Source organism: Haliotis asinina, chromosome 13 (genome assembly GCF_037392515.1).
Source record: "Haliotis asinina isolate JCU_RB_2024 chromosome 13, JCU_Hal_asi_v2, whole genome shotgun sequence".
Classification (NCBI taxonomy): Eukaryota; Metazoa; Mollusca; class Gastropoda; order Lepetellida; family Haliotidae; genus Haliotis; species Haliotis asinina.
The window spans coordinates 15,166,732-15,187,127 of record NC_090292.1 but is presented as its reverse complement, the minus strand read 5'-3'; the positions used below and the strand labels follow the sequence as shown (position 1 = coordinate 15,187,127).

At 38.3% G+C, this 20,396-nt stretch overlaps 2 protein-coding genes across 2 annotated transcripts; one reads left to right on the top strand and one right to left on the bottom strand.

The window, feature by feature from the left end:
- The first annotated feature begins 5,346 nt into the window (after positions 1-5,346).
- Positions 5,347-7,533, top strand: LOC137260435 (uncharacterized). The gene is made up of 2 exons (XM_067798095.1): positions 5,347-5,670; positions 6,052-7,533. The coding sequence occupies exons 1-2, from the start codon at positions 5,347-5,349 to the stop codon at positions 7,531-7,533; spliced, it is 1,806 nt and encodes a 601-aa protein (XP_067654196.1).
- A 1,564-nt stretch (positions 7,534-9,097) lies between these two features.
- On the bottom strand, positions 9,098-11,448 carry LOC137260441 (uncharacterized). Its single transcript, XM_067798099.1, has 3 exons — positions 11,232-11,448; positions 10,568-10,680; positions 9,098-10,219 (listed from the first exon to the last, which is right to left on the bottom strand). Exons 1-3 carry the CDS (start codon positions 11,446-11,448, stop codon positions 9,098-9,100), a joined length of 1,452 nt encoding a protein of 483 aa, XP_067654200.1.
- Between the last annotated feature and the right edge of the window lie 8,948 nt (positions 11,449-20,396).

Sequence of the window (20,396 nt, the reverse complement as noted above, 5' to 3'; positions counted from 1 at the left end):
TTTTGTTGGGGGGGGGGGGGGGGTGTGTGTAATTGTCATGGAATCCACATCATGTACATTCGAAAATACATATTTAATGAGAGATAATTGAGGCTTAATTCTTTACAGAGAGTTTACCCCTATAGCATTGCTTATAAATATCGGTTAAACTATATACGTCATGCTTCTATGTTGACAATACATTTATTTTCCGTTCTAAACCAGCTTTTGTAACACATGGCACACACCCACAGCAGTCCTGCCAATGGCAGTCACGTGATCACGTTCACTCACAAATTCCAAGAAAGCAATCGGAACGTTTGACGTTGAACACAGATACCTCATGATGTGATAGCGCTATTTATCGTTTCTCCTTCTGAACCAATCGCCATTTTCCGTAAACTGTTGAGGCAACAGAGGTCACGAACAGTGCTGCCTGCCCGCCTCCTCGCCTCAGTGCGTGTTTCTGACATACATATACTGAGAGAAAGAAAAAAGGATCACATAATATTTCAGATTTTAATCTCGTCAAACCTACAGACTTGATTTATTGTTTTCAGTGTAAGTAAAGAAAAGCAGTATCGAGTATATCCTCGGTGTGCTCTCGTACCTTCCAGTCAGTGGCATTGTATTTATGTTGGTCTGGGAATAGGTGGGACACTTTATTTCTTTCCGAACCCTCTGAAAAGTGATCGTTGTGCCAGATGTGCACTCGTGCGGCACGGGATTTACCTACGTCCATGAAATTACACGGAAACGCTGATGGTGTAAGTTTAACTACAAAATATTCAAGCGGTTTGAAAAAATAGTCACTCATACGTATAGTTTCTGCCATTCATAGTAGACGGCACTGCTGGTGATGTTAATAATTGTAGAGGAAGCCAAACTCAAGAGTAAAGTAATTAAGCATTGCTCCGGCAATGTTTGGAAGCCACTTTAGGGTCACGTTCTGAAGTCACCGTGCTGTACCATAGAGCATACAAACTACAGAAACATGACCAGATGAGGAACAAATATCACTTGCATTCATGTATTACAGCAGAGGTTAAGACACAAACGGTTCCTGTTAGGTGTCCACGTGAAGAATTGACGATATATGGGAAGATGATGGTATATGGGCAAAATGTGTTTTTACAGATGCTTTGGAGAATGCTAAGAATGGCCGCTGGCCTGACGGAAGGGTTGCTGCTGAGCAACAGAAGAGTCGCTACTGAAAGATCATCAGAATATCAATCACTGGTTTGTTTGGACCATTCAGTTTTGATGGGGAATTGTGGGTGAATGTTGGGGTAGAAAGGTGAAGTGTAATATCTGCCATGAATGCTGGGATACGTGTGATCATCACCCCTGTCTTTTATGCGCGGGAGCGTTCGGAAGTCCTGTATGCTGCGACATTTACGTGGATTCTTACTGCCTGGTACCCCTGAGGCACGGTTAACCGCTGACAATGATATGATGCTGCGCTTTGTATTTGTTTGATCCGTAAGTAATAAAAGGCATCAGGTGACAATGTGCACATTGAATACAAACATGTTAGATTCAAAGGTGTGAAAGGGCACAAACATTACAGCGGACGAATGGATGGACGGACAGAATGATGTGTGTATTATTTATCACCTGCATTGCATACAGACGGACTGACAGCGACGACAGACATGTCTGACAAATAAGCTGTATTCCGGAATCAAATATGGGAGGTACGAATGTGGGGGCTTGTGATGGGGCACTCTGTGTCCCCAGTAGAACACACTTGAACCTGTAGATACTGGACAAACTCGAGCTGGATCGTGTTTGACATTATTCCATTTTGTGTTGAGGGCTGTGAAAAAATTGTTGGCTGGGTTGGCAGTTCAAACTGATTGAAGCACCACACAAACATCCGAACAAGAGTAAAAACATGTTTGCATGTTTTCATGTAATTGATAACGACATAAGCTCTCTACCCACTGCGCCAATCACGTGTGATGATTCTTTTAGTTATAATGATTACTGCGTTGTCTGGTCCAGACTCGATACTTACAAACCGCCGCCATATATCTGAAATAATACTGGAGTGAGGTGTAAAACTATACTCACTCTTATTTGTATACTTAAAATCCTCTGAAGGGTCGCAAGGAAAATGCCACGTTAGTTACGTTTAATATTGTGGCTGGGAGCACGAACAAATTATTGATAGGCTCGTGGACCCGGACCTTCACTATGCTTGCCATAAGAGGCGTCTAACGGATCGGGTGGTCAGGCTAGCCGACACAGGTCATCGGTTCCCAACTGCACAGATCGATGCTCATGTTGTTTATCACTGAATTGTCCAGTCCAGACTCAAATATGTACCTACCACCGCCATATAGCTGGAATTTTGCTGAATGAAACTGGGTCGGGGAGTTTTTCTTGCAAGAAATGACAAATTATTAAAATCACAATTAGATTTATGCCTCCGAATTTTAATTCACGAGTCAGTGTTATGACCTTGAGAGTAATACAATTACATCCCAGGACAAAATACTTGGTACATGTGACATCAGTAGTTCTTCACATGGACGATCTCATTGAGGAATAAACTATCTTCAGAAGCAGGACCTTGTATTTCATTATCAAAATTCAAATGAAGTCACCTGTACTGTCCTTACTGTATTTACACATCTCGGTATGTTACATACTTCTAGTGAATTAAGTTACGATCAGTACAGAGTTGCGTTATTACTGATCGATCAGGTGAGGGAGGTAACTCCAGCACAACTGCTTGTTGTTTCGTAGTGTTCATTATACAATCAGCAGTTGAATTATCATGTTTAAAACCCATCAAGACGTTTGTGGCAGTAATTTTGTGATTACCTTATCTATTCCTTAAATTAAACTTTACTGCAGACCTAACATCTGAAAGACCATGAAGGTGCAAGCCATTTCTATCTCGGTTCATTTTGTATTATCAATTTTGTTATTGTATAGTCCCTTCTTATAAACTGAGGGTTGCTGGTGGGGTCTGTGGGTTGGGTAATCAGGGCCTAGATTTTCGAGGCTCTCTTAGTGCTAAGATAGTCGTAAGTTATTGTCTGAATGGCAGTTACGACTATGTTAGCGCTAGGAGAGCTTGGAAAATCTATAGGGACTGAATTACAAGACGGGTGGCATTCTGATTCTGTTTCGAATCTCTTTGGCAAAAATTGTTTTCAGGATGAAAACATAAGTGGCGCTCTTTGCAAGAAAGATTTTCTTTCATGAAAATACTGATGCAAGAGTGAGATTAAAATTTCGACAATCTAAAACACAATTAACACATATGAGAAGTTGTGAGACATTCATACCTTTGAGATCGGGCTGTTTGCCTGTATCTCACAAGGTATCAAAAACTGAACAATATCAAAATATGACCAACCAGTCTGACTGCAGTTCAAGAGTCTTTATTGAAAAAGGCAAGAAGTAATAACGTCAGTATACATTAATAATCAATGGATTATTAATATCGTCTGTAACAGATATCAGAAATGATAACATCGTTGTAGATTACTTTTATGTTTGTATGTTTTACTATTATATAGATAGAAGTACCTGAATAACATCAAGAGGAACATAACAGTAAGTTACATATACAATATAGGGTCTAATATTTCATATCATGACTTACAATAGAATAGGATATAACTTTATTAACCGTACATGTTAGGTAAACGTTACTAGTGAATGTTTTAATCATACGTATTCAAGTAATACAATAAGAGTTATAAATTTAATCAGATATAAGTTCAAAATAATTCAAGTACAAATAGTAAGTCCAACATCAACTTAGTAACTTTTCATAAATGAAAGGTAAGTCAAGTAATACATACAAAAAATACAGAATGCAAGGTCTTACCTGAACAATATCAAAATATGACCAACAAGTCTTACTGCAGTTCAAGAGTGAAGATGAGGGGACGATACCCTGTATTTATGTGCAAGGAACATGCAGTCAAACCTGTTGGGGTAAGACCCGCGGCAGTGTTTCACAATAACTCTTTTGGTTAAAGCTAAATGAACAATGCAGTAGTGTGGCATATTTACGCCGTAGGCTTGTGTAATGTCACAGAGACTGGCAAAGGTAATTCAGAAGACTTTAAACAATGGAGTGAGCAGTGCTCACGAGCTTAGCCAGAAGATAATGGGATACTGACCAGGAAGTCCTGGCCGGAGGCTATACTGATAGTCATACAGCGGTAGTTGTTTTGACAAGCCGAGAGGGAAGCGATAGGGTTTAATTTCTGGTTTTGAAAGGAGCTTATCTGAGGTGTGTTTACCTTTGCCAGATGAATTTTCTAAAGTAACATTTAGTATACAGTAAATGAAATGTATGAATGGTCTTTATTTCAAACAATATAGAATGTAAAAACTGTACAAAACATATTCCACATTGTTACTCTATAACACCTTCTTCATAACATTTCAGTACAATCTTTTCAGAGGTGTTAAACATATTTAAAATTGCTACAGAAAATCATAGATGTTTAAAAAAAAAAAAAAAGAAAGAAAGAAAGGAAATGTCACGATAATGTTTCGAAAATATTATGCTAAATTGCGATTTACTTACAATATAATGACTAATTGTAAATAATAGTGTTGAGTTGAGTGGAAAATAGAAATATTTGGGATGCTCCGAAACCAAGCTTACATCATCGACTTGAGGCACGGCCGCATCACTGCGCCAGAATAATCAAAACAAGCCTTCAGACGCCTGGAAGCCCGTGACGTCAGAACTGGCGATGGTGACGTCATGACCACTGTACCTGAACCTTGGCGCAGTGGCCGGTAAGAGTCTCACTCAGTGTGACCAAATTTCAGACTTCTGCCAGAAAACTTGTAAATTTTAGAAAACTTTTTCTGCCCAGCGGGTATATGTATGTTATCACATTTGGAGTTGAAAAACTGCCACATTTTTCTCCTAATTTTCACGTGTTTATATAGACATGGATGATTTTTTCAAAGTGAGTTAAATACTGAAAAAGAGTTAAATTACGCTGAACGTCCGATCTACCAAGTCACGTGATCAGCGCCATACTTGAGAACCGGCGAGCCGGCCACAGTTAGATGATACCAAGTGGGGCATATTATTTCACATTTCGAACATTGGTACTATATATATAACATTTGTTTTTGTTACAATAAGCAATGTTTAACAAGGACAAAATATACACACTCGTGTTCCACCATAATTTCAGTGTTGCCGTATTTTCACCACGTCTTAGTTTACAAATAGAGGGTTTTCAGAGTTATCCCGTGATTCCATACGCGCCGCCATGTTGGTTGTCATTCGCGTCCCCAGCAACCATAGCGTCACTAGCAACTGTCGTCTACTCACACGTCTATCTGCCTCTGCCTGTCATCTAACCATCTGCCATGGAGAATTATGCAAACCTACTCGATAAAGTATCTCGCGCACGATATCTCGAGAAGACTGTTGTGATAGACAACGAAGATCCGTACAGGATTCCCAGATCGGAATGGAGTGACGACCACAAGTATTTGCCGGCAACAAGCTACGTCGACATCGTCAACTATCTGGTGTTCAGCCCAAGTCCTTTTTATAGTTTATCCGACATGAGAAACTACAGGAGTCTGGAAGCATATGACAGATTTGTGTGTGGTTGGGTACGAGACATTGTCTCCTATGTGCATTTATCCGTCCAAGATGGAAAGGCCATTCACGTCGTCATGTCAAAGGTAAGTAAACGTAAACAACAGTTTACCGTGCCGAGAGCCGCTATGCGATCGTATACACATCGCGTCTTTCGTATACAGTTTACCCAAATCAAGAACTGTGTGTTTGGCATATATGCAATGATAATCAAAATAGATACATTCTGTTTATACTAAGTACAGCAATGTTTTAATTATGGTTTCACTGATTTAATAACAGTAAAATTATGTTGAAATGAAATCCAAGATGTCTTCAGCCTGTTGATAAATATCTGTACATGCTAATTGCCTTCAGCATTATGCAATGAAATGCCTTTGGTGAAATTCAAACATTTCAATCAAGTCTAAATTCCATATGAAATAATGTCTGAGCAAAAATTAAATCCTGTACTGTTTTTTTCACAGGTTATGCATTCACAGCGCTTAAATGAAGCTCCGTTACAGCCCTGGTTTATCACTGATGATGCTGGCAAAGTTTTATCGGCTCATTGTAACTGTATGGCAGGTTTGGGTGAATCATGCTCACATGTGGCAAGTATGATGTTTGCTGTTGAAGCTGTTGTCAGGATGAGAGAAACTGCCACTGTGACGCAGCAGCCTGCATACTGGAAACTCCCAGCTTCTCTTAACAAGATTAACTATGCATGTCTAAAAGACATTGATTTCACCTCATCAAAGACTTTAAAGAAGAAACTTGACCTATCAATAGAATCTTCCACAACATGTTCGACTTTATCAAATGTTCAACAAATCAAGGAATTAAAATCTGCATCGACCGCAAATTTTCAAAGCTTCCTTCACGCTATCAGTGCAGATAGACCATCTTGTCTTGCAGTTCACAGTAATTACAGTGATCAGTATGTACCTGTTCCATTACAACCACAGTTTCCTCAAGTGATCACAGAGCTTTTTGATGAAACAATGGTTGGCATCCCATACAATGATGTATTACAACACTGTCACAATATCTTAAGTCGTTTAAAAATCACATCAGATAAAGTTTTGGCAGTTGAAGCTGCAACAAGAACCCAAGCATCTTCCCCAGTTTGGTTTCAGTTCAGGGCTGGCCGTATAACTGCATCAAAGATGAAGAGTGTCAATCGTACATCACTATCCGACCCCTCGAGGAGTTTGATTCGCCACATCTGTTACCCAACTGAGGTCAAGTTTTCTAATCCAGCTACGAGATGGGGATGCAGCCATGAAGTAACAGCTAGGGACACCTATGAGAAATTGTCTTCTGAGCGTCACCATAACTTCAGTGTTGAGGAATGTGGCTTATTCCTCAGCTGTGAGTATCCACATCTTGGTGCAACTCCTGATGGGATTGTTGACTGTGGTTGTTGTGGAAGGGGCAGTCTTGAGATTAAGTGTCCTTTCTGTGCAAAGGATGACTTTGTTGACAATAGGATTGTTTACTTAGAGGAAGTTAATGGGTCACTGCAACTAAAAAGGGACAGTCAGTACTATTACCAAGTGCAAACACAGCTATTTGTAACTAATTATGATTACTGTGACTTTGTTGTTTGGACAAACAATGATGTGTTTGTGGAAAGAATTACACCTTGTCTAGCTTTCTGGAAACCTGTAGCTGAACATGCAATGCAGTTTTTCACATCCATAATTCTACCAGAGATTGTTGCACGGCACTTCTTGAACACCAGTGACAGGGTTGCTCCAGAAAATGTAGATAATGAACTGTTTTGTATATGCCAGAAGCCAGAAGATGGAAGGAAATATGTTGGCTGTGATGGGAAAGAATGTACCGTGAGGTGGTTTCACTTCAAGTGTGTTGGTCTTGTGCGTAAGCCGAAAGGGAAATGGTTCTGTAAAGACTGTTTGACAAGTAACATGCGAAAGAAGCGGAAACGCAACAATGAAGAGTGATGTACTTAAACATTATCTCATCAGTGTAACTTAACATTATGTGCCTCAAGCCTCGCTGACACCAAGCAACTTGTTCTGAGTTCTTATATGACAAACCACCTCCATATTGAAGTGAACTTACTCAAGTCATATTTTGTTGGCACTACACCAAGGCTAACATAGAACAATAACAATCACAGATAACGTCTCAGCATGTTCATATAGATTTATTACTATAAATGACAGATTGTACATGAGCAGTAATTCATAGTCATGTGTGCGATATATTTTCCATTGAATTGTGAACTTGGTATACAACATCAACAGTTGCAGAAATAATTATTCAGCTGAATCATTGTCTGAAACAAAATATCAGTATAGTCTTTTGAATATGATGTGATTTCACTTACCAACAATGTTGTGACCTCTGATCTGTCTGAATAATGACAACACGTCTTAGTGGGTTTTTTTAGCTGATTGTGATTTAGACCAGTAATATACTGTGAAAGCTGTCCCAACTGTAATTGCCAGATGATTTGCTCATTGCTTAACTATGCACATGAATACGATGAAGTAATTTATTATCTCTTGCCACACAAGGATCTGCATAGAAAGTGTCATGTTATACACCCTAGCTGTAATGCCAAATGCCAACGGTTTTTTTAATAAAAAGTCATTTTCCCCTGATCACAATGCCAATTACGCCGGCAGCATGTAGTATACATACCTTAATTGGTTAACTGACATAACTTCCTTCTAAGAGGTTGACAGCAACCTAAAGTCTGCAATTACCAAACATCACACCAATTCTGACCTATGTGCATTTTTATAAATGCTATATTTTGCAGGGCTGTTGAAGTATGATGTGGGCAATTGGTAGTTTGAATTAACTAGCCATCCTTGCCAGTAACTTTTCACATTTAATTTTCACTGAACACATCTATGATCATTAATGATGAAAGTATCACTTGTTAATAATTCATATGCCACATTGATCATGGTGTAGTTAGAAATATATTAATTACTGAAAATGCTGTCAAAGACAATGACAATTTTACTAAACATGGAGGCCAAATGGCCTAAAGTACATTTAATATAGACATATACAGTGAGTGCACAGTACTCAAACTGGCAGGTTTCATTTTCGGATGATACATAAAGAGTATGTTTCTCATCAGCTGATGCCAACTACCAATAATATTTGGCATGTGTTATGTTAACATGATAGAAGGATGAAATAATGTTCATGCGGCTTTTAGAGTAATAGGGAGAAATAAGCTAGAAATGATACTCATCCTCGACTTACCGTAATTGGCAGTGCATACTAACATTCTTCTTTCAGCAGTTTTAACAACCGATTCAGTTGAATATTTAACTTATGTGAAAGACAATGAAACTTACATAGACCTCTTACATACATGAAAATGCTGTCATCTGTATCAGATGCAAATTAATATGCGGTTAAAATTGCTTTTGAACATGTCAAAGTGGGTGCATTCCTGAGTCCCAAAGATGTCAACATTAAACACATGACCTGTCATTTATGTCTTGTTCTTTTGTAAGTCTAACAAAATATTATTAACGTTCACTCAAATGGAACAACTGATGGACACATGTTGGTAAGTGCACAGCAAACATAGACTATCTTGTCAAGTAAAGGGTCAGTTTCATTATTCTTTGTCATCAGGTAATCAATTGGAATAGTGCTGCTGAGTATCATGTATTTTTGACGGACACTACCAATAACTCTTTCTACATGAATTCTTACATTGGCAATTTTTCTTGTTTCCTCTACTTCAGTCCCACTTAACTGTGGTTTACCTCGTGTAAATGCTGGAATCCTTAACTCCGCCCCCACAGAACCAATAATTTCTTGTATATCAAAGCCTCTATCTGCTAATACAACATCACCATGGAGAAGATGGTTTGTGAAATCACTATTATTTGTTAAATACTTATCACTAACACGACCTCCCCATCCCTCAGAAATGTAACTAACAGAACCTTGGGGAGTGATGCCAATAAGATATTTTACAGTATTGTGATGCTTGTACGTTGACCATGTCTGGGTTCTAGCAGTCAAATTGGATGGTCTATCAATCAATATCTCAAAACAGTCTATAATAACAGACACTCTGCGTCCAAAATACCTTCTGAATACCATTGGCATTGTTTTCCTTAAATCTTCTCTATCTGGCCAGAACACAAGTTGTTTCAGGTTTATGTACAAGACATCCATAACCTGGTTAAATGTCCTGGAAATAGTAGCTTTGCTGACACCAAACCTGTAACTTAGGTCAAGAGTGGGTAAATTCAATCTGAGTCTCATTAAGGTAATAATTAACTTTTGAAACTTTGTCAGAGATGAATGTGAAGACTGACAAATTCCATATGATACTAGATTGAACAATGCAATTAGGGTTACAAATGAAGGCAGACCAGTGTAATATCGTACTTTATCATCATCACCCTCAAAGTCTTCAGTATTATTTGCTTTCATTTTATGAACTATCTTCTTAAGTAGATCATTCTCATGCTTTAAAGATTCATTTTCTGATTTAAGAATGTTCAGTTCTATTTTGCATCTTTCTAGTTCCTTTTCAGGTGTTAGATCATGATCTACTGGTTCAGTCTTGGATTCTGTCTCACAATGTTCCTCTTCAAGATGAAACCTCAGGTTCCGGAGTCTACATGCTTCCTTCCTTTCCTAAATGACAAAGGATTCTAGTTCTTTAGCTAGTTACACTGTAGCTAACTTGCACTCAGATAACAGTGTTACAAATTAACTGTAGGAAATCAAGAGGTCCTATTATGATAAATACACCTTATGTATATTATGTAAATATTTTAATATTGATGAGAATATCTGTGTTACATACTACAGCAAAAATTAATTAACCTTACTTTAAAATTCCTCAGTTTCATTTCCTTAGTGTGTTCCTGGGTAAATCAGAACTGCCCAAAAAAACAGAAAGACAGAAACAGTTCCTTTAAATGTTACATATTAGTTATAAATGTATTATACATATGTAAACATTAAACATGTTTACTTTACCTGCAAACGGCAGAAACGAGAACCCTTGTTGTCATTGTCACCCTTGCCATAACCAAGTTTCAAAGTTGGTATCCAGTCGGGATGGGTGTCCTGATACAAGGCCGAAGGAGAACCTGGAGAGGTTTATAAATTTTGATTATTATCACAAGGATAATACACAACTGGACGCATGTACAGTTCAGGCATGTCCCCTACTTCAACACTGTTTTCAATTCCAAAAATCAGCAAAAAACCTTTTGCCCTGATGGCCTGATATGTGTACTGATAACCTAGGGGTCCATTCAGTGAAACAACTTTTACACACTGCAATACCATAGTAACTAACAATCACCTTAGTGCCTTGTGAAAAGTATCCTGGGCTATAATAGTGTCGCCTTACTATCATCGTGCGAAGCGGGTTAAAATTCGATGATTCATGTTGAAGCAGAAACGAATAAATTCGTTACACCAACGCTCTTTAGGAGACATGGATAATTCGTTTTCGCCAGGTGCCGTTTTGCTGTGGTGACGTTTTAGCCTGCACCCGGATAATTCATTCTGTCGGTGTCAAATAACTGGCAGAATAACGGGGATTCGGGAATTTGATTTTTAAAACAACGGAGGTACAACAGCCAAACCTTATTTCGTATTACGCAGAGTTATCGGCCATTCACATTGTACTTACCACCAACAAAATGATCGCTGCATACACGCATGTATCTGGTATCCTTGAATGCAAGATCCTCCCAGTTGACGGCTGCAAACCACAAACGGCGCCGTTTCTGACTGAGATCTCTTGTTTTCTCATCACTATTACTTATAATGGCCGGGAATCTGAAAAATCTCTTCTTGTCTCGGCTCGCACGATTACTACAATTAAACACCGCGCACGAAACGGGCATATTGGCAGCTGATCGAATACGGCACTTGTTTACGTTTCGCGCTTCAAAGGTTGACAACCAACATGGCGGCCGCGCAATGCATCATGGGTACTGAAACCCCTCTATAGATAAAATATAGCCTAGGTGTCAGTGGTGGTAAGTGGAACAAACAGGTTTAATTTCCTGTGAAAACGGGAGACTCGAGGAGTAGATGCACAGGGGAATAAGTGTTTAAAGCCAGATTCTTCAAGTAAACTGGGGCATGATTTGTGAGTAGAGTATTTCCAGTGTTTGGCACCTGTTACAGTAATTGTAGGAAGTGTGCGAGCTTTATGCCCCAGACCCGTGAAAGTCCCGGGGTAGAATAGGCCTTCAGCAACCCATGCTTGCCATAAAAGGGGACTAACGGGATCGGGTGGTCAGACTCGTGACCTGGTTGACACATGTCATCGGTTCCCAATTGCGCAGATCGATGCTCATGTTGTTGATCACTGGAATGTCTGGTCCAGACTTGATTATTTACAGACCACCGCCATATAAATGGAATACTGCTGAGTGTAAAACTAAACTCACTCACTCACTCACTCACTCACTCACTCACTTTATGTCCCAACTCAAGGTATTAATGTCAACAGCCAACAAACCCCACCAAACAAGTATTTCAATGCTTTTATTTCACTCCACTCCAATACACTCCAATCCACCAATATGTAGTGTACATACTAACATCTTTTCCTTTGTTGAAAACTCTACCCATACCACAGCTTCCATACACTTCCCTCCCAAGAGAACATATGAATGTCAACCACACAATATGTCAGTCTGGCTGGTGTGTCCCTGTCTGTCATGACAATGTTTACAGTAAAGATTGGAATAATGATACTATATTTACTCTTACTGGGTGAATTTAATGGAGGTGCAATGTAACTCACATATGTAGCTAACATGCATACCACAAACAACACTTATTAACCCATATGTGAACCCATAAAAATATCATAATTTTAGTAAAAAGTAATTTTCATTATAGATTCAGTTTACCTGCACTAAGTTCAGGTTACAACACATTTACTCAGGGTATATACCCCTTGGCTAGTAAAGAGGTACCACATACCCTTGTTCACCTAAACCTTGGTTCCTTAACTCTCAGATATTATGCAAGTGCAATACATTACCTTATATCATCAACCCTCAAATTCTATACAGTTGCCACACTCTCATTCTGGTTCGTGAACTCAAACATACTGAAAGGGTGCCTTAAGTAGGCCATCCACCCCATCCACCCTACAGAGACCATTCACCCCACGTAGACCATCCACCATATACAAAACCACACACAACTCTCCTTGAAGCTATACACACCACCTTGAAGACATGGGAACCCTTAAGAATCTCTGTAATACCAATTCACTATATGGATGGTCTATGGTGTGCATGATCCCTCTGAAGACTATTTGACCACCAGACCATTTACAGAAAATGATTGCCAGTGTTGTGATTGTCTTGAAGTTAGTCAGCATCACTTGCTGGTTATAAGAACAAACTGGAACAGGTTTGTTTCTGTGTTACGCAAGTCATTATGTCCAGCTTGTGTAGATTAGCTCATGCTCTCAATCACTGAACTGTCTGGTCCAGACTCACATACTTACTCTCATGATATAGCTGGACACATTACTGAATGCAAAAAACAACCAACCATACAAAGAAACAAACATTTATTGTGATTCCAATCTGTATTAAATTAAGAGAAGTTTTAAGGTAACTGAATAGTGGTTGAAATTTCAGTCTTGAATGCACCATCTTTTCTATACATAGTTAAGTCAAACCTGCAGATAAAATTGACATCAAGCTTCGCTCAAGATTATTTTGTGAAATCATAAACGTTTGAGTATTTGCAGTGGAGATCAATTCAAACCCTGATATTCACAGGTGAAGCAGAAGTGAGTATTTTCATTTTCAAAACTTTCCAAAAACAAAACTATTTTCCAAACTAAAAGTACAGAGCACTGGCGAATTGTGAATATGACATATCTGGGTGGAAATCCATACAATTGTGACACTCAGCTGGGTCTCGCACTCTGCATGTAAAATGTATTTGCATTACCTTTCCATTTCAATCAAATGTGAAGGTTTATTTCCCACAAAAAGGACCCCAAACTGCTGTGATTTCCAGAGATTCGCATAACTGGGATGCAGCCTTAGAAGATTTGGCACTTGGCTGGTTCTCGCACTGTAATATAAGTGAATGAGTTCTTAAATTGACAGGGTTCTGTTTTCAGTAACACTTTCATTTTATATAAAATGTTGTGGTCAGTGAGTAGCCTTGTATCTTCACTAGCAACTATCCTGACAGCAACTTTGTCTTTTGAGGAGCGAAAGTGTAGCATTTGAAGACAGACTGGGTCAACTTGCCAGGTCGGTTACTGTGCTTGTCTGGAATTTTAAGACCGGAACAGATTGGATTAAGGGGGCTGGACAGCTACAGTATACAAACACCAAAATTGACAGAGTTTAGATGGGCTACAGCCTATATTGCTACATTATGCAAATATAATTCCAATTTTATTAGAGTTTGAGTAAAAGCCAGCAAATACCCTGACAGTGACTTTTTACCTGCCGAAGACCAAAATTATAGCACTTCAAGACCGAATGGGTCAACTTGCAAGGCTGAGTACCGTGCTTGTCATAGATTTTCACACCAGAGTTGATTCAGTTTAGATGGGTTATTATCTTTAATGCTACATTACGCAAATAAATTCCAATTGTATTAGAATTAGAGTAAAAGCCAGTAAATACCCTGACAGAGACTTCTGCCTGTCGAAGACCAAAATAGTAGCATTTCAAGACAGAATGGATCAACTTGCAAGGCCGGTACGGTGCTTGTCATAGATTTTCACATGAGAACTTCTTGAATTTTATTGTCTGTGTAGCTACACTATGCAAATAAATTCCAATTTTATTAGAATTTAAACAAAAAACAGCAATGTCGTGTGGTTTACAAGAAAGGTGTTTCATAAAGGTGCATTTGTGACTTACTGGACACATGGCTTATGTTATGGTACTGTTATGGTTTTACTTATGATCTAGTTTTAAAGATGGCAGATGTACTTGACTTAAGTAATGCTGGTGAAAACAGATATGATAATACGCACATTCAGCATTAGATCTCACAGTATGGCACACTTAATGAGTATCACTGAAAGACGCAGAGGACCATGTTCTGACACAGACAGACAGGAAACCCACCAGAAGTAAATACTGTATTGGTTTCAGTTAACGTCTACAGATCAAAACAATCAGAACCGATCTAGAGCTTATGACATTCACGCTTAGGCATATCTACATGGTAAGACTTCCGTCCGGTTGGGAAAAAAATCTTTAAAATCAACATTTACTTAAAATAGAATGGTATTTGAAATAAAAAGGTGTCACTTTTTTTTACAAAAATGGAAATGTGGACATTTCGCAGAGTTGACAGTAGTTCACGTGATCACCTTGTTGATCAAGAACGGATGGACAGAATTTAATCAGATAAAGTTTGTTGCAAATCTGATGTATCAACAAACCTTGGAAAAATAGTTTTAAAAATCTGAACCGTTGATTTAAAAATGGTGTGGACTTGCTAATTTAAGGGAGGATACGGGAGGAAGTCTGTCTTTGCCACATTTATACTCACTGTGGTTCGGCCATTTCCATTGAAGTACATGCAGTTGATATAAGCTTTTCAAAGTGGCTGGACGATTTTAAGTGTACCGGGGCTGTCACTTCTCCAAGACTCAAACATTCCAGATCGCCATTTCAAATTTACTTCCTTGAGCGAGATACTGGTTGCGTTTGCACAAATGTTTTGTAATAGTCATGGAACCAAACACTGTGTACATTCGACACATTTAATCAAAGAAAACTGAAATAAATTCGTAACAAATTGTTTCCCCCTATAGCATTGCTTATAAATATCGGTCAAATATGTACGTCATACTTCTAGGATTACAATACATTTACTTTCTGTTCTTAACCAGCTTTTGGAACACATCGCACACACCAACATCTTCCATGCCAAAGGAAGTCACGTGATCACGTTCACTCACAAATAAAAAAAAAGCAATCGGAACGTTTGACGTTGTTCATAGATACCTCATGGTATGATAGGGCTAGTTAATGTTTTCGCATTCTGAATCAATCGCCCCTTTCCGTAAACTGCTGCGCAACTCACAGGTCACTAACAGCGCTGCCTGCCAGCCGCCGCGCCTGGGTGTTTCTGACATACATATACTGAGAGAGAAAAATAAGGGATCGCATATAATTTCAGATTTTAATCTTAGTTTCAAATGCGCACAATAAATGTCCACGTACATCATAAATACCAATTTTCAAAATGTCACGATTGTTTACAGACTACAGACTCATATGTCAAGAAATAATACATGTCAGAGTTTCTTGTGCCAGTTTGAGTCAAGGCACAACTTCGTTGTACCGGAAGCACGGGTGTATAGCCTTCTTCCAAACTTCTGAAAAACAATTCAGTTCATATGCATATATACACGTCAGTCAAGTTTCATTTTAGCCATTTATCCACGAAACTAACCACATCAATATTGTAATTTAGACTAGCAGCAAAACCTCATAAATGTTTTTGTGTCGACTGATCAAGGAACTGCACCTGTTTTAAAAGCAATTCGTATATACACGTCAGTCAAGTTTCTATTTTATTGATAAGGGACAGGTTGATGGGCATTTTGCCCATTTATCCAAGAAACTATCCCCATCAGTATTGTAATTAAGACTAGCAGCAAAACCTCATAAATGTTTTTGTGTGGACTGATCAAGGACCTGCACCTGTTTTAATGTACAGCCAATCAGAGCACCCTGATATCTCTGTGGCTTCATGAATAGCGTTGATAATTAATGTTATAAATAAGTATATAGTATATGGTCAAAAGATACTGAACTTGCAAGAATATAATACGAGGTTGTTAGTTTATTGTTTAACGCCAAACTTATATATTATATGAAGGCATCTGTAAATGCTCTACAATACGACTGACTCAAAACCAGGTGATGAATTGCAATCCGACTGGAAAACTAATAAACATATGAAACTCAAAGAAATGCTGACAGTAACCAAAACATCAGACCAACTCTGTGAGTCTTTATGAAGAATTCATGCCCTAAAAGTTAAAATGTTGTTTCACGAACTATCATTAAAATATTGACACAGTTCACTATTTCTACGTGGAAGGGGTGCAAAGAGAGGGATATCTAGAGCACAGGATAAATCTATTCTGACATAACAATGTTCAATGATGTTGTTTCATCCAAGTGAAGTAACCGTTCGCTGGCCTTGCCTATCTGGAAAACTCTTGCTGCTTTGACCCTGATATTTTGTACAATGGACTTCGATTAAGATAACAAGGACATTTGATAATTAGGATAGCTGAAAAGACATCGCACGAGTCTGTATTAGTATTTTTTCCTAAATATACTTCCTTCAAGCAACGTTACTGTATGTGTATCAGAACAGAAACTGATACTCAGCTGAAAACATCCATTGATTAACATGTATCTGAATCAGCGGGGCTACACAATCATGAATATCTATTTTAAAACATGAACAAAACTTGGTACATTGCAGTGAAGTGTATGAGAAGCGGCTGCAATCGATAAGTTGAACTTCTTATAAGTAGACCCCCAAGTAAAAGTGGCGTATATGTCATAATATTATTAATACGAGTTTTAGCATCGAAGACAATATGCAAAGTTTTGGGGTGAAAGGTATTATATCTATGGGAGCATACACAGTCACCCAGACAGTGCACACGCAATTAAGAGACAGGCCCAGCTGTCGACATACTCTGTAACGGGAGCTTCAATCCAGTCTTCAATCCAGTCTTCAATCCAGTCTTCAACAGTGAGTGAGTGAGTGAGTGAGTGAGTGAGTGAGTGAGTGAGTGAGTGAGTGAGTGAGTGTTTTCCCACCTTATGCCTAATTGGCGGAATTTAGTTCAACGGTAAAAGCATTAAAACATTTGTTTGCTGGCGTTTGAGGTGGGACAATAAGCTTGCACTCTTACTACCATGAATCGTGACAGGTGTGCTCTAGTTTATTTGAAGAACGAGTTTTTATTTACTTATACCTGAAGACCCTCGGATTACACAGGAAATAATACGTATTATTTCCACATACCAGCAGTTCCAGGCTCTTTGGGCCAAATGTCACAGCACTGAAATAACAGTCGAACATGAGTTTGTATGGAAAGTCCTTGTTGGGAACAGGTCAAAATGGCCACCCGACAAAATGGCCACACTGACTCTAGTCAAAATGGCCATACATTGCTTTATTAGTTTTTAATGCTCATGACATTTGTATTATTTGATATCAAACAAAAGAAGTTATATCACACAACAAACTTTGTGTTTGTTTTTGAGGTACTTTCCTAATTGATACTGTGATACCTATGTCCAAGAGGTACTCTAGCAATGTTTTCTTATCTGACACTTGGAGATGTTTAATCAAAGGTAAGTATAAATAAATAATAAGTACATGTATATATATTTATTAAATTAACATATAGAAATAATAGAATGAAAAATGGGAGCACAGCATTTAAAATGTGGGTATTTGTGTTGTAGGATGGAACCGGCGAATCAACTCCCGCAATGGGGAAAGAACGCTCGGGTTGTACAAACATGTGGAAGCCCTACATAAAGAGGCACGCCAGGTCACCATCCATACAAGACTCCTCCATGACGGCAAGCTAAGAAAATTCTCAAGAAGGACGGCCACCCGTAATCAGGAGGAGATCTTCGCAGCCTGGGGCCTCAACAAGGAAGGAAATCTTAGCCCCATACAGCTTCTCCACTTATGTTCTCAGCACACTGGACCATTGGGAGTAATCAAGCAGCTGTACTGCTGTACATCAATATAGAACATGCACAAATATATTTGTTTATTTGCTAGGATAAAAATGGTCTCATGGATGACAGCGACATTCATTGTGAACTTGCAGATAGCTGTACTGAAGGGGCCTATTAAGCTGATTGATGAGGCACACTTCAACACCATCTCCCTGTACTGACCAGATCCACTACAGCTTCTAATCTGAACTCATATGTTAGTAATTGTGTTTGAGTTGAGAATTTGGGAAACAAGGGTACACAGGATTTTGCGAGGACGTTTTCCTTGATTAAGGATCTTTTAGTCCCTTGTCCGCGAAGCCGCCATTTTGAAAGAAATCGGTCATAGGTAGTGATGTCATACGTCAACATCGTTGCACATATTACGTAATTTCTTTTAGGTGAAGGTCGGCTGAACAAGAGAAAACACAATGGCCATATGGCACTTTCAGTATTGTGATGTATATTTTGCTTATCGTTCAGACATTTTTTCATGAAACTGATTTCAGTATTTGCATGTATCCTGTTCAGCATCACATCATTTGTGGATACAGGGCATGCGCTTTTATTCTTTGAAAACTTTTGCTTGTTTGAATAATGTTTACATGGGAAATTGACTCAGTAAGTGTACTATACCGCATTTTAAGCCTTTACACAAGTGTTAGAAGATCACACGTTGCCATTACTGCAACATGTGCTTTAGTTCCTGTGATGTACAGTATTCAGGACGTTGGGATAAATATTGCATTTTCATAGGAACAGGTTAATAAACAGCGATTTAATTCAACCTTATAAGTAAAACTGTTAATATTAATGAAAATGATTTGTTCATTGTATGAAATGTTTAGGCACACATATTCAAAAGACTTGTCTTCTTCCATGTATTGGTTTGTGTCGTTTTTATAGACAAAACAGTCATGAAAATTGTGTGACTGACTAGGTGCGAGTTTGTCAAAATCGTTTTATGATTCATTATCATTGTTTTAGATAATAAAGTTAATTCAAACTTACTTAAATGGCAGAATATCTAACTCAAACAATATTTATACGAAAATTGTTAAAAATATATAAACGTCCATATTCTAATAGTTCCATACTACAAAAGCGATCTCTTTGTACCTTTCATTGCATACTTATGAAGCGAAATAATTACATAATCATAAGAAGAAAAGTCTATTTCCTAAATGAATATTCAATGAATGTACAGGTGTTATGAAATTTTAATTTATGCTGAATTGATGCCAGACAGGTGCGCGTGTTGCTCACAATAAGAAACATAGTAAAACCTAATTGTCTAATTGTTGATATATTCAGGACCCTATTTCAGTGGTAAAGCCATTCATTTTATGTTTTGTCTAGAAAGTGTTGCATTCTGACACAGAAGCCGAGATCTTTTACACATTGAGTGGAATTTAGGTTAGATATATACTAATCAGCAAACCAGTGTCGTCTTTTTCCGACGTCACAAAATACACAAAACATGCCATGACGTCAACAAAAATGTCGCATTATTTTCAGTTATTTCATTACATTCGAAGATGTGTCTCTTACTCCGTTAATAATGATGCAAAATTAATCAAAATACATCCAGACAAACAGGAGAGTATGGGAATCTAAGAACTAAATTATGTATCGGATTGGGGAATCCGGATTGCTATTACCTGCTTTCTGATAGTAGTACATTGGCATCTTTTCTTATAAATTGAAAAACTCCCGGATGGTATCCGCTCACACTGGGGAACTGTGTAGTTTGGTTCGGTGTGAACAAAACATAACGAAAATATACTGTCCGTATCCACAGCAAGTTCTCTCCATGTGATCGGAGTTACATCGACCTAATGTAAAGCATAGCGGAGTTATGCCCCCTTATCTATATACGTGCATGACCTCTCTGTCGACTTTTGAGGTCATAGAAGAAAATCGATGTTTTACATTTATTGCAGGTCATTTTATATTTTGTGCGTATGACGTTATGCATTAGCACATAAATCCATTTCATATACACTTACGTCGTTCAGATATCAAGCTATATTTTCTTCGCTCATACTTTACGTAAAGATGCCAAATTAAAAAAA

Bases quoted from the DNA above. Each gene is read 5' to 3' on its own strand.
- LOC137260441 (XM_067798099.1), bottom strand. From the start codon at position 11,448: ATGCCCGTTTCGTGCGCGGTGTTTAATTGTAGTAATCGTGCGAGCCGA. The intron at 10,681-11,231 runs GTAAGTACAATG...AAACCTCTCCAG, and splicing joins CAGCGATCATTTTGTTGGTG to GTTCTCCTTCGGCCTTGTAT. The intron at 10,220-10,567 runs GTAAAGTAAACA...TTTGTCATTTAG, and splicing joins CTCGTTTCTGCCGTTTGCAG to GAAAGGAAGGAAGCATGTAG.
- LOC137260435 (XM_067798095.1), top strand. From the start codon at position 5,347: ATGGAGAATTATGCAAACCTACTCGATAAAGTATCTCGCGCACGATAT. The intron at 5,671-6,051 runs GTAAGTAAACGT...TTTTTTTCACAG, and splicing joins TTCACGTCGTCATGTCAAAG to GTTATGCATTCACAGCGCTT.